This window comes from Perognathus longimembris, chromosome 15, assembly GCF_023159225.1.
Source record: "Perognathus longimembris pacificus isolate PPM17 chromosome 15, ASM2315922v1, whole genome shotgun sequence".
NCBI lineage: Eukaryota > Metazoa > Chordata > Mammalia > Rodentia > Heteromyidae > Perognathus > Perognathus longimembris.
Window position 1 is genome coordinate 22767193 of NC_063175.1, and position 12188 is coordinate 22779380.

Below are 12188 nucleotides of genomic sequence, written 5' to 3' on the forward strand. Positions count from 1 at the left end.
GCCCATTTTACCTTGAGTTATTTTTCAGAGAGAGTATGATGTTTTTTTCCCAGTGTCAGTGTGAGACCATTATCATCCTACTTATAGCTGGTAGCTGGTATTATAGGCATGAGTTATTTTTCCGAGAGAGTACAGTGCTTTTTGCCCAATGTCAGTGTTAGACCATTATCCTCCTACTTATAGCTGGTAGCTGGTATTATATGTGTGGTCTACCATGCCTAGCCCAGAACATAGCCAAAGACAGAAAAGTGAAAGACTGTCTAGCAGCAGCATATTTATCAATATTTAGGAATAATGGACATAGAGAGAGACCATAACAGATGCTATCTCTGTGGGGTGGGGGTACTTGCCAAATAAGATGTTCAAAATAAAAGGCTAAAGAGCATCTTATGGTTCCTCATAAATATGAAGACCATATCTCTGGACTCTTGGTGTGCTGAGAATTGCAAATTGATGTGTGTGTATGTGTGTGTGTGTGTGTGTGTGTGTGTGTGTGTGTGACATTTACACATGTGCTGGAAATAACTTATCAATAAAAAATAAGTATGGCTGGTGACAGGAGAAATAAAGGGAAGAAGGTCAATAATATTCATGATAAAACACAATAGAGAAATTGTGCAATTGCTTATTCAGAGAACAGACCCCGAAAACCTTTTGTGGAGCTGGATCACCAGCTGTGGTGGTATTCTGAAATACAAATATCATCTGCATTGTTAAATGGGCATCTACCTCAGGTGACACATTTGTAGAGTTCAATTTTAAGAGGTGTAGTCTGCTAGGATTTTAAAGTTTCATACATTCACATGGCTAGAGAGACATACACATGTGATAAAACAAAAACAAATACTACCTAGTAGACCCAGCAAAGAATTCCTCTTCGCATGCCAAAGTCCTTTTCCAGGGTCAGGAGAAAATTTCCAGTGAGACATCAGTCATGGAGCCTGGGAGGTCACATGCATGCCTGGACTGTGACTTGCAATTTAAGCTGAATGGTTGCTGTGGGTACAATTCCACCCTGTGCCAAATTGTTACCTCAGCTTTCACCCTCCTTCTGAGGCTCCGCCCAGCTTCCTGACGGCCCTGTCATTTACAGGGTCATTCACCTGGAGGTTCTGTGGGAAACTCTTTAGGGTCCTGGGATAGGTGAATTTCTTTTGACAGCCCCTTCCTCCTCCAGCACGAGCTCCAGCTATTGAAGGAGTGTATCCTGAACTCAGATTTGCTTTGATGGCTGTGGAATCCTCAGGGAGCACAGACAAGCCACAAAAAGCCTCTGTCATGCCACGTCCTGTGTCTCCTGACTCTCCTCAGGTCACCGTGGTGTCCCTCTTCGACTTCCCATTAGCATGGGTCTGGTCCACTGAGGTCCACTGAGGTCATTTTCTGCTCTTCCTTTATTCTAATTGTGACTCAGTTTTTCTAACAGATGGTGCTGAAGCTTGAGACAGTATTCCCTGAAGGACTCTCGGTTTCGTAGGGGATGCTCTCTCTCTCTCTCTCCATCTCCCCCTTTCTCCTTCCTCCCCAGGAGCCTGACAGCCTCCCCAGTTTATTATGGCTCAGCTGTGGCCAAAATGTGACCTGAAGCCCTCACTCTAGCTGCCTCACTGCCGTTAAGGGGGTCTAGGTCTTGACCTAGATTGACTGGACTGGTTAACTCAGTTGTAAGACTACTGGAAATCTCTGTCTGCCTCTTTACCTGTCTGTCTGTCCTCTTTCTTCTCCCTTTCTTACTCTCCTCTCTTTTTCCTTTCCCAAACAGCAACATTTGGAGAGCCAGACAATCCCTCAAGCCTACTAAAAGAGGTGCAGGAAGAGCCCATACCCCTCCCCATAACTGCAGCTTGTGAGTGTCTGGGGGCCCCCACCCTCACTGGGTCCCACCTTTAGATGCTTAGGTAGTTGAGGCAAGATCTGACCTAGGTCTTTATTGAATGGATTGGTAAACTCTGCTGTTAGTCCACTGTTTGTTCAAATCTCTTTCTTCCCCTTCTCTCTCTCCAACGACCTCCAGATCAGAGGCTATATGCCATTTTACAGCTACCACACACCACCTGCCATCACTCCTGTGGGAATTGTGAGGGTAACTACTCTCACCCCGGTTAAAGCCATCCTGTTACTGTAGGAAACCCAAGGCTTTGCTTACCTGGCTCTGCCCAATGTAGACCTGGACCCTGAAGAACCCAGCCCCAGTGTCCCTTTGATGACCCCGTGTCAGCAGGAACTAGCCAGAAAAGAACATAACACCCTCAAGCTTTTATATCACTTCAGGGTCTCAAATGATGGGAATCTGCTTTGTTCTCAAAACTCAATATTGTCATGCTGGGAATATGGCCTAGTGGTAGCGTACTTGCTTCATATACATGAAGCCCTGAATTCAATTCCTCAGCACCACACATATAGAAAAAGCCAGAGATGGGGCTGGGAATGTGGCCTAGTGGTAAAAGTACTTGCCTTGTATACATGAAGCCCTGGGTTCAATTCCCTAGCACCACATATATAGAAAATGGCCAGAAGTGGCACTGTGGCTCAAGTGGCAGAGTGCTAGCCTTGAGCAAAAGAAGCCAGGGACAGAGCTCTGGACCCTGAGTCCAAGGCCCAGGACTTGCAAAAAAAAAAAAAAAAAAAAAAAAAAAGCCAGAGGTGGTGCTGTGGCTCAAGTGGTAGAATGCTAGCCTTGAGCAAAAAGAAGCCAGGGTCAGTGCTCAGGCCCTTAGTTCAAGCCCCAGGACTGGCAAAAAAACAAAAACAAAAACAACTCAATATTGCTCCCATGACTTGGTCCACTGACTACCCTTGCCCCAGGGATCTTCCCAAAATTCTCCAGCCCAGAATCTTAATCCAAATATGAAATCCTAGTCCCCCATCCTCTCAGGTGATAGGCACCTGAGACTTGTTAATACAATAGATTCCCAGAGCCAGACCTGTACCATAAACTCAAGAAACTCTTTGAACCCTCCAGCTACCTGGGGCCCTTTCCCCCACCCATGATCCCTACTTAAATTCCTCCACCCCTGCCCCCATTATGCCATGCCTCCTGTCTCCTGACTCTCTTCATGTCACCAAGGTGTCTCTCTTTAACTTTCCAATAAAGTTGAAGTAAAAAGAAAAGTCTAGTAAAAAGAAAAACAACAACAACAAAGAAGAGCACCTGTCCCAGGCCTAGGAGGGTCAGTGTGTGGTGAGTTCTGGGGGTGGGGGGGGTGAGCCTCTAGAATCTCTATGGTGCCTTTAATCTGAGTGTTCTTGGGAGAAAAATAAAAGTCTGCCATGTTTATGAGTTAAAAAAAAAATCTAGCTCATTTCCTGGGACCTGCTACAATTTTTTTAAAGGCTATTAACATTTTCTAACAGTAATTACCAACTTACTGTTTTGTGATTCCATGGACCAATTACCCTTCTAAATAATGCAAATTATAAATTAATCTATCACCCTCACAAGTAGCTTAGGATGATGGTGTTATGCACAAACGTGTTATAGTTTCGCTTTAGTCCTATATGATTTTAACAGAAGTTCATGATCTACTGGTAGTTAGCTTCTGACCACCATGACTTTCATTCTTTTCTGCTGTGTTTAAATTAACCAATGGGTGGCTGGGAATATGGCCTAGTGCTCGTCTCATATACACGAAGCCCTGGGTTCGATTCCTCAGCACCACATATATAGAGAAAAGCCAGAAGTGGCGCTGTGGCTCAAGAGGTAGAGTGCTAGCCTTGAGCAAAAAGAAGCTAGGGACAGTCTCAGGCCCTGATTCCATGCCCCAGGTTTGGCAACAAAAACAAAACAAATAAACAAAATAAATTAACCAATGCTAAGCAATTGCTGTGGTTCCAGCATGCCATGTTCTATAGAAAAACATACATGTGTTCCTGTGTGTCAGAACCTAACAATGCAATAAGGGAGTCAAGATGTTCACAGAACATAACTGGACTCAGCTGTAAGAAAGGGAAGGACCAGGTTTTAGGTGGGGTGGTATGAATCAGGGTGCTCACTGTATGCACCTGTTTACTCATCCTGCCACAGTTATTTCCACGTGTAACGTGTGGTTGGTGCTGAGCTAGAATGATGCAATGCTGCTGGTTGGCTTCCCCACCCACAATTTCCAACCCCCGTCACATACATTTCTCTCAGCAGAGAAGAAGAAAAGGAGAAGGGGTGGTGGTGGTGGTGGTGGTGGTGGAATTACTTCCTTAGCCTCATTTGAAGTTAGGGGAGGCTCAGTCTGGGCCAATAGATGATGATAAAGGAAGAGTCTTCTGAAGAAGGCAGAATCTATGACTTTCTTGCCTTGAATGAAGACATGGTGCCTGAAGCTATGGCACTCACCTTATAACTTTGAGGTGACAGTTAGGAGGCCATAAGGTCAACAGTGAAGAGAGCAAAATGAAAAAGAACAAGCCTCGGTGCTTGATAGCATCACTGAGCAGATAACCCTGTCACCTACCAAGGACCTCTGCCTTCTGTGGGGAAAACATATCTCTCTTCCTCAAAGCCCTTGTTAACTGATGCTTCTGTCTCCAGTAGCTGGACAAATTCCTAACCTAGAACTGGATGTGTTGTGCCAAATCAAGAGCCGAACAGCTACACATGCACTGTGGGGCCATGGAAAATAGAGGAGTAAAGCCCTAGGCTGTGATGAATAAGATGAAACCTGCATTTCAGTGTTTCTCACAAGCACATGTGAATCTCTAACCATTTAAGTTTTAAACACATGTCTCTTGGTTGCAGGATAGAGTGGGCAAGACAGGGCAAGGGGAAATTGGGGAGACCAAGCTGTCCAGAGCTGCTAGTCTCCAACTAGGGAAGAGAAAGTGGTCTGATTGGAGAAGTATTCAGGGAATATCTAGGACATATTTACTGATGGAGCATATGTAGCAGGCAAAGAGAAGGAAAAAGCCCGGAACAATCTCCAGCTGCCTGCTCTGGTACTGAGACAGAATACAGAGGAAGTCCTCTTCATGTGTTTCATGGAAGTAGTGAAGGAGATAGGGCAGCTGTTAGGGCAAACCCATTTTAGGGCAGCTTACATATATGAAGACAATGAACTCTCCAGGTAGGGATTCCAGGTGGGTATTTGGAAAGATAGCCATCAAAAAAATGACTTTTATAGAAGTGAAAAAAAATGTATGACCTGAAAAGAAATTAGAGCATGAGCTGATTTGAGTACAGTGATCCCTCACCTATTGAGGGCATTATGTTCTGGAGACCCCCATGATAGGCGAAAACCTGCAAAGCAGATCGTCGTCCCTTGTTAGATGGCAGTTGATTCATTGCTACTTTGTGGATTTTCACATATCTCAGCGTCTCTGGGGTATAACTTCCTCCATAGCTGAGGATCACTATTTATGCATTTAAAAACAAAAACAAAACCCAAGACAACTGTATTGTACCAACTAAACATTTTCCTGATGAAATTAAAATTATACGTAAGATAACAACAACAACCCAGAATGAAATCCTCTGGCTGTTTTTCCCTACTGGTCTATACATGTCTGATAAGTTCAGCTTCTATTATTGGCATGCTCCTTGAAAAGATTTAACTGTATTATTTTAATTAGGGGATTAAATGTTATTGTATTATTTTAATTACTTTAGTCATATGTGGAGTCCACAATTGGATATATGACACTATCTGTAACCCTTGGTTATTTGGGGGCATTTTATTTTTAGCAGTGTTCAGTATTTGCTATTTTGAAGATGACTGCAGTAAACATCCTATGTACACACATCTTTATATATCTGTGTAAATATTTGTAGAAGGGGTAGATATAAAATTGCTATTCTACCAAGAAGACATATTTGAAATTTTAATAAATACTGCTTGAATTGTTCTCTAAAAATGGTTAATAATGTTAATTCCCAACATAACTGAATATCATCAACTTTGATAATAGTTACCAACCTAGTGGCCAAAAGATACATAGTACTTTATAATCTCCTTGAAACTAGAGAGATTGAATATCTGCTCAATTAATATTGTCAACTTCTTTCTTTCCTTTGGGAAAATATTCATGCATGGCGAATTTTTTTCCAGTGGGTAGTTTGGGATTCTTATACAGTTTTAGTAATGTTTTTATGATGGATATTAATCATTCATTGCAAAAATTTCTTCTAGTCTGACATCTCTGTGTATGCATATGTGTGTGTGTGCGCGCGCATGTGTGTGTGTGTGTGTGTGTGTGTGTGTGTGTGGTGTTAGTCCTGGGGCCTGAACTCAGGGCCTACGTGCTGTCCCTGAGCTCAAGGCTAGTTCTCTAGCATATGAATAACAGCTCTACTTCCAGCATTTTGCTGGCTAATGGGAGATAAGAGTCTCAGACTTTCCTGCTCAGGCTAGCTTCTAACCATGATCCTCAGATCTCAACTTCCTGAGTATCTAAGGATTACAGCATGAACCACCAGCATAGGCTTCTAAGATCTTTTATTTTTATATTTTTGACTTTAATTCAAGTGTTTTCTGGGTATGCTTACTTATATAGGCTCTCTCTGCCTCCAAATTATACTTTCAGAAATTCACCTACATTTTTTCTAATAGCCTTTTTGTTCTGGTTAGATATATTCCTATGTGTTACAACTTTTATAGTGGCATTCTTCCATTATACTATATGTTTGATCATGCTTTCCTATGATCAAGTTTTTGTTGTAAAAATACATTGATCCTGAGTTTGGCTCCTGTAATATATCAGCAATAATAGTACTTGGCTAACTCTTTAGAATTCCTATTTACAGAAACATTGCTGCAAAAATTATGTTTTTGTGAATTCATGTTTATGCTTTTTATTTGTTCTCCTTGAGTGCAAGGCTGGATGATCTCAATGTGACTAACTTACTTGCATGTCACTAATTTCATAACAGACAGTTCTCAAAGGCTACTGTGAATGTTTGCTTTAGACTTCTGAGAGAATTCACTCAATTGAAGGTTTCCTTTACTTCTTTAGCTTGCTCAGATGGATCAGAAGTGATGTTCAACTGAATCAAAGTCTTTTTAACTTCTTACAATGAATTTTAGTGTAGTTCCTTAAATGAAACGCTTTCCCCCTTTTGCCATGAAAACTTTACTGATCAACCACTGTATTTTGTGAAGGCCATATAACCATGTCAAAGAGACCCTCTGTTCCCATCAGAGTTGGTATACATTAAAAAGTTAAATTGGAAATATATGTTTTGGAGTACGTCACAACAAATCACATATTTATTGTTAATTTAACATGGATTCCCTCACCTTGAAATCATCAGGAATGAGGAGTTTGGATGTTCGTAGGAAATTCAAGATATATCTGAACATCTGTCCATCTCTGTCAATGAAATAGTGCTGTTTGAGACTGTCCAAAACAATGGGCTCTGTACCATCAAAAAGTCTTCCGATTCTGTGGTGGAAAAGAGGGAAGAGTGAAGACAATTAGATTAATCTTTGGCTGCTAAGACTAGGAGCTATGGTTCCTTGTCTCTGACAGAGGTGGTCCTTTTGCAGGTGGCAGTTGGGGAAAATCATCTCTTAAGTTGTCCTGGTTCTCTGGGGAGTATTGGGCCTGGCTGGGTAAATTGCTCAGGACCAGGTGATTTCAAATCATCTCAGGTTTTCAGTTACCTGCTTTTACTCACTGGCTTTGGCCTGCAAGGAAAACGTGCCTGACACAATGATTACCCATGATGCTCACTGTGATAGAGTTGACAAGCTTCTCTGCTACTTAAAAATGTCATTTCTCCAAAGTGTCTTTAAACAAACTACTAAAGACACAAATAATTCTGTTTTCAGGAAACCCATTTTCTGAGTTCTTCCCACCCCTTAATCACAACCTTCTAAAAGTAAAGTCACCTTGGATGTTAACCTAGATGTTAACATTCATGTTTCACAATAAAAAAAGAATAATTTAAAATGTCATTCACTGAAGAGACTACAGTATTCACTAACAATATATAGTCCAGTTTCTTAGGTCTTAGGAGACAGATATTCTCCAATTAGCCAGCAAAAGGCTGGAAATAGACCTGTGGCTCAAGTGGCAGAGCACCAGCTTTGAGCATATAAGCTAAAGGACAGCACCCAGGCTCTGAGTTCAAGCTCTGGGATCATCACCCACATACTTGCACACACACACACACACACACACACACACACACACACACACACGTTCAGAACCATACTAGGAAGAAGCAGATGCTCAACATTTGTCAATGGAAAGTGGAATTCACACACTAGAAATCACTTGCTTAGCCCAAAGGATCACTTTACTTTTCATCAATAACGTAGGCAGGCAAATAGCTTCATTTTTTAAAAATCTTAAATGCTTTTATTAATACTATAACAAGTCTGTCTCTGATTTAGAGCATTTCATTACCTTGAAGATTATTTTGAAATCACATGTTTTAAGATCTTAGGTTTAAAATAGAACAGGACACTAAAAAACAATAATCCCACTCCTCTTAAAAAATACGACAAAGCAGATAAGTTGCTTCCTTCTCCTTTCAAAAATAAAACACCAAATTTTTGTTTCATTAAAAATCTTTTGGGGCTGGGGATATAGCCTAGTGGCAAGGGTGCCTGCCTCGGATACACGAGGCCCTAGGTTCGATTCCTCAATACCACATATACAAAAAACGGCCAGAAGCGGCGCTGTGGCTCAAGTGGCAGAGTGCTAGCCTTGAGCGGGAAGAAGCCAGGGACAGTGCTCAGGCCCTGAGTCCAAGGCCCAGGACTGGCCCCCCCCCCCCAAAAAAAAATCTTTTGTTTTTGCAGTGTTGAGATTTTAATTCAGGGCCTTGTGCTTGCTAGGCAGGTGCTCTACCACTTAAGCCACATTACTGTCCTTCTTGCTTTACTTCCTTTTAAATAGGGTTTTGAATTGTGCTCAGACTTGCCTGGACCATGAGTCCCAGGTATCTGGGATGATGGCCCAGCTGTTATTGGCTCACTTTCCTTCTTTTTCTCTTTCTTTCTTTCTTTCTTCCTCTCTCTCTCTCTCTCTCTCTCTCTCTCTCTCTCTCTCTCTCTCTCTCTCTCTCTCTCTCTCTCTCTCTCTCTCTTTCTTTTTTTCCCCAGGCTGGCCTTGAACCTTTATCTTTGTGATCTCTGCCCCTAAAATAGCTAGGATTATGTGTGCACCGCTGTTGCCTGACTCAATAAATATATTTTAAAGGTAATTTCAAAATACCATCCTATTTGTAGGTAGTGTGTGCAAAGAAGAAAGCAATGGTAGGGTTACATTTCCTAACTGCCATAACTTTTTTTCTTTTTCTTTTTTTTTTTTTTTTTGGCCAGTTCTGGGCCTTGGACTCAGGGCCTGAGCACTGTCCCTGGCTTCTTCCCGCTCAAGGCTAGCACTCTGCCACTTGAGCCACAGCGCCGCTTCTGGCCGTTTTCTGTATATGTGGTGCTGGGGAATCGAACCTAGGGCCTCATGTATCCGAGGCAGGCACTCTTGCCACTAGGCTATATCCCCAGCCCAAAATTGTTTTTAGCTTACATTAATTTTTTTGTTTTGTTTTGTTTTTTGGCCAGTCCTGGGCCGTGAACTCAGGGCCTGAGCACTGTCCCTGGCTTCTTTTTTGCTCAAGGCTAGCACTCTGCCACTTGAGCCACAGCACCACTTCTGGCCATTTTCTGTATATGTGGTGCTGAGGAATCGAACCCAGGGCCTCATGTATACAAGGCAAGCACTCTTGCCACTAGGCCATATTCCCAGCCCCCATAACTTTTTTTCTGAGCTACTATTCTGTCCAACTTCCCACAAACTGAGAGCAATTATAAGGGTGTGGACAATAATCATCCTGGCATTCTTTCACTACATGCTTGTCATTCATTTCTCATTGACACATCAATCACACAGTAGTCCTGAAACTAAAATACACTTAGTCACTCTTTTGTAGTGTTTCCAGGACAGTCTAATGCAGGATGGGAAAGAATAGGCTTGCTTGCTTCTTATTAAAATTTACTCTTCGCTGTTAATAACATGATATATTTACAGTTGAAAAGGAAGGAAAAGGGAACCACATTAATTGAGTGCTTTCTGGATGACTTCTGCTCTCCTCAGCACTTTACACATGCAAGAAACCCATTATGCTCATTTTGAAGATGAAGAAATCAGCTCGAAAAGATGAGTAACTTGTCCAACAAGTTAAGTAATGCTGGGGGATTTGGACTTTCTGATCCTAAAGGGGCCTTCCTACCAGTCATGGGAATGACAAGAATTGCCACTATTGAATGAAAGCTTTTGCTTTAGAGTCCTTGTTTTGTTTATAATTTGTTGTGCAAGAACTTGACATTGAAATCCAAGCCCTTACACTCATTGTTTCAGGGACTTAAACTCAACTATTATTAATGATTTTAAGTCACTTTAGTAAACAGATAAAACAGATGCCGAGTATCTTATTCATAAATCCTGTCTTTTCTATTCTTCGATAAATGTTCATTTTCAAGCCTAGATTTGGATCTACCCAGGCAACAAACGTGTTTATACTGAGTGACCCAAAGATTAATGGGTTATACTGTGTGAAGGAGTAAAGAAACAGTGGTAATGAAGCCTGGCCAGTACCTAGCTAGAATCTGCATAAAATATCTCTGCATCTCCATTCTTCTAGGGAGTTTCTCACTTTCTTTTATAAAATAAACATAACTTTCCCTCAGTGGGTCATAGTGGGCTCAAGAAAGTGCACAGCAAGAGAAGGTATCCCAAACCCGCCAATAAAGCTTTCTATGAAAGCAGCTTTCTATGGCTGCAGCCACCAGGCAACCAGATTTCAGGAGGAAGAAAAACCACCTGCAGGAATACATTGCCATAGACCTCCTTTCCTCCAAAGCGGTCAACGAGCATCACTGAAATGGCTTTTAGTATGCGAAACCCCAAACCAAATCTCAAAAAAGACTTGTGGCAAATAAATGGAAATGTAGGATGGTTGTAATCAAAGGCATCCTTACTTCTCATTAGATGAAAGAGTTAAAAAAAAAAAGGATGTAAAAGAAAGTTCAGAAAGGAAAGCTAAACAAAGGCTGATCCACAGAAAAGCTGGCCCAGCCTGTGGCCCCTTAGGTAGCTTTGGCCTCTGAGCAAGGTAGCAGGTTCGGGAACAGTGACAATCTCTCTCCAGGGGGACTCAGCAAATGCAAAAGACTGAGAAGCAGAGGGAGAACCTAACCCAGCAGAAGAGGAACCCCAGGCTGAACTAAAGGGTACAGAGGAAGACTCAAGTCTCCTTTGCTTGGCTAGCAAGGCCAGGCCAACTTCTGCCAGCTCTTGTAACAGCAGAGGCTGGGGGGGCCCTGAACCTTTGTCACGATCCCCAACCAAGATGGACACAAGTGCCTGAGGAAGAAGGAACGGGAGGGACCTGGAAGGAAGGCAGAAGTGCACATGCAAAACCTGGAGTGGGACCACATGGAAGAAAGTGGTGGGAAAGCAAAGGATGAGAGAGCAAAGAGGGCCAGGACTGTGGAGAGCCCTGTGGAAGGACTGGACAGGATGCATATTTCTGCCTGTGGTAAAAAGCCTGTCAGAGGAGAAAACTTCTCCATGTTCAGCAACACATGTTAGAAGGAACAAAAGCACTGCAGTGGCCTGTTCCTGCCAACTGTAAAAGGAAGAACATTTTGAGTTATGAAAACAAGGCAGAAGGGAAGGGGCAGGCAATGCCAATAATGGTAAAATGGCGTCCCTTGGTGGTTTTTTCTGAGATTGAGCTGACTGCGCTGTGGACACAAACGTATTGTTTGGCTAAGCACATAAAGGGGAAAATGAACACCGGCTGTATTTTTTGTGGACATGTGAATGAAGTTACAAATCAAACTGCAGTGATTTGTAAACTCTGGTGCTTGAGAACGAAGTGGAACTGATTACAGTTTACTAACCTTGGAGAACATTCCTGCTTTCCAACTGACCAAGACTGAGCTGACTCCAGATGATAGACGGCCAGGCTTTCCTTCTTGTTTTTATGCTTATTCAACTAAATGGTAGTGATGAGAAAGACCCACATTTTTTTTTCTTAAGGATAAGCATTACTATTTAAAGTATTTTGTTTTTCATTTAGGTTTTCCTTTGAACAATTTTTCAAACTTATGCAGAAGGAAAAAAGATATGAAGAACTATTACCCAGTTTCAATGTATGCCTATGCCTATGCCTCACTGTACCCCATAATGATGTGTGTGTATGTGTGTGCGTGCGCGCACGTGTGTGTGTGTACATGCGCACGTGTGCC

General features: G+C 42.2%; 1 protein-coding gene across 3 annotated transcripts in view; it reads right to left on the minus strand.

The window, feature by feature from the left end:
- Kctd1 (potassium channel tetramerization domain containing 1) overlaps positions 1-12188 on the minus strand; it is a 188165-nt gene that overhangs the window by 10083 nt on the left and 165894 nt on the right. For all 3 annotated transcript variants that reach the window (XM_048363555.1, XM_048363556.1, XM_048363554.1), the window contains exon 3: positions 7224-7368. In XM_048363555.1, the coding sequence (XP_048219512.1) occupies positions 7224-7368 (145 nt within the window). The remainder of the gene's footprint in view (positions 1-7223; positions 7369-12188) is intronic.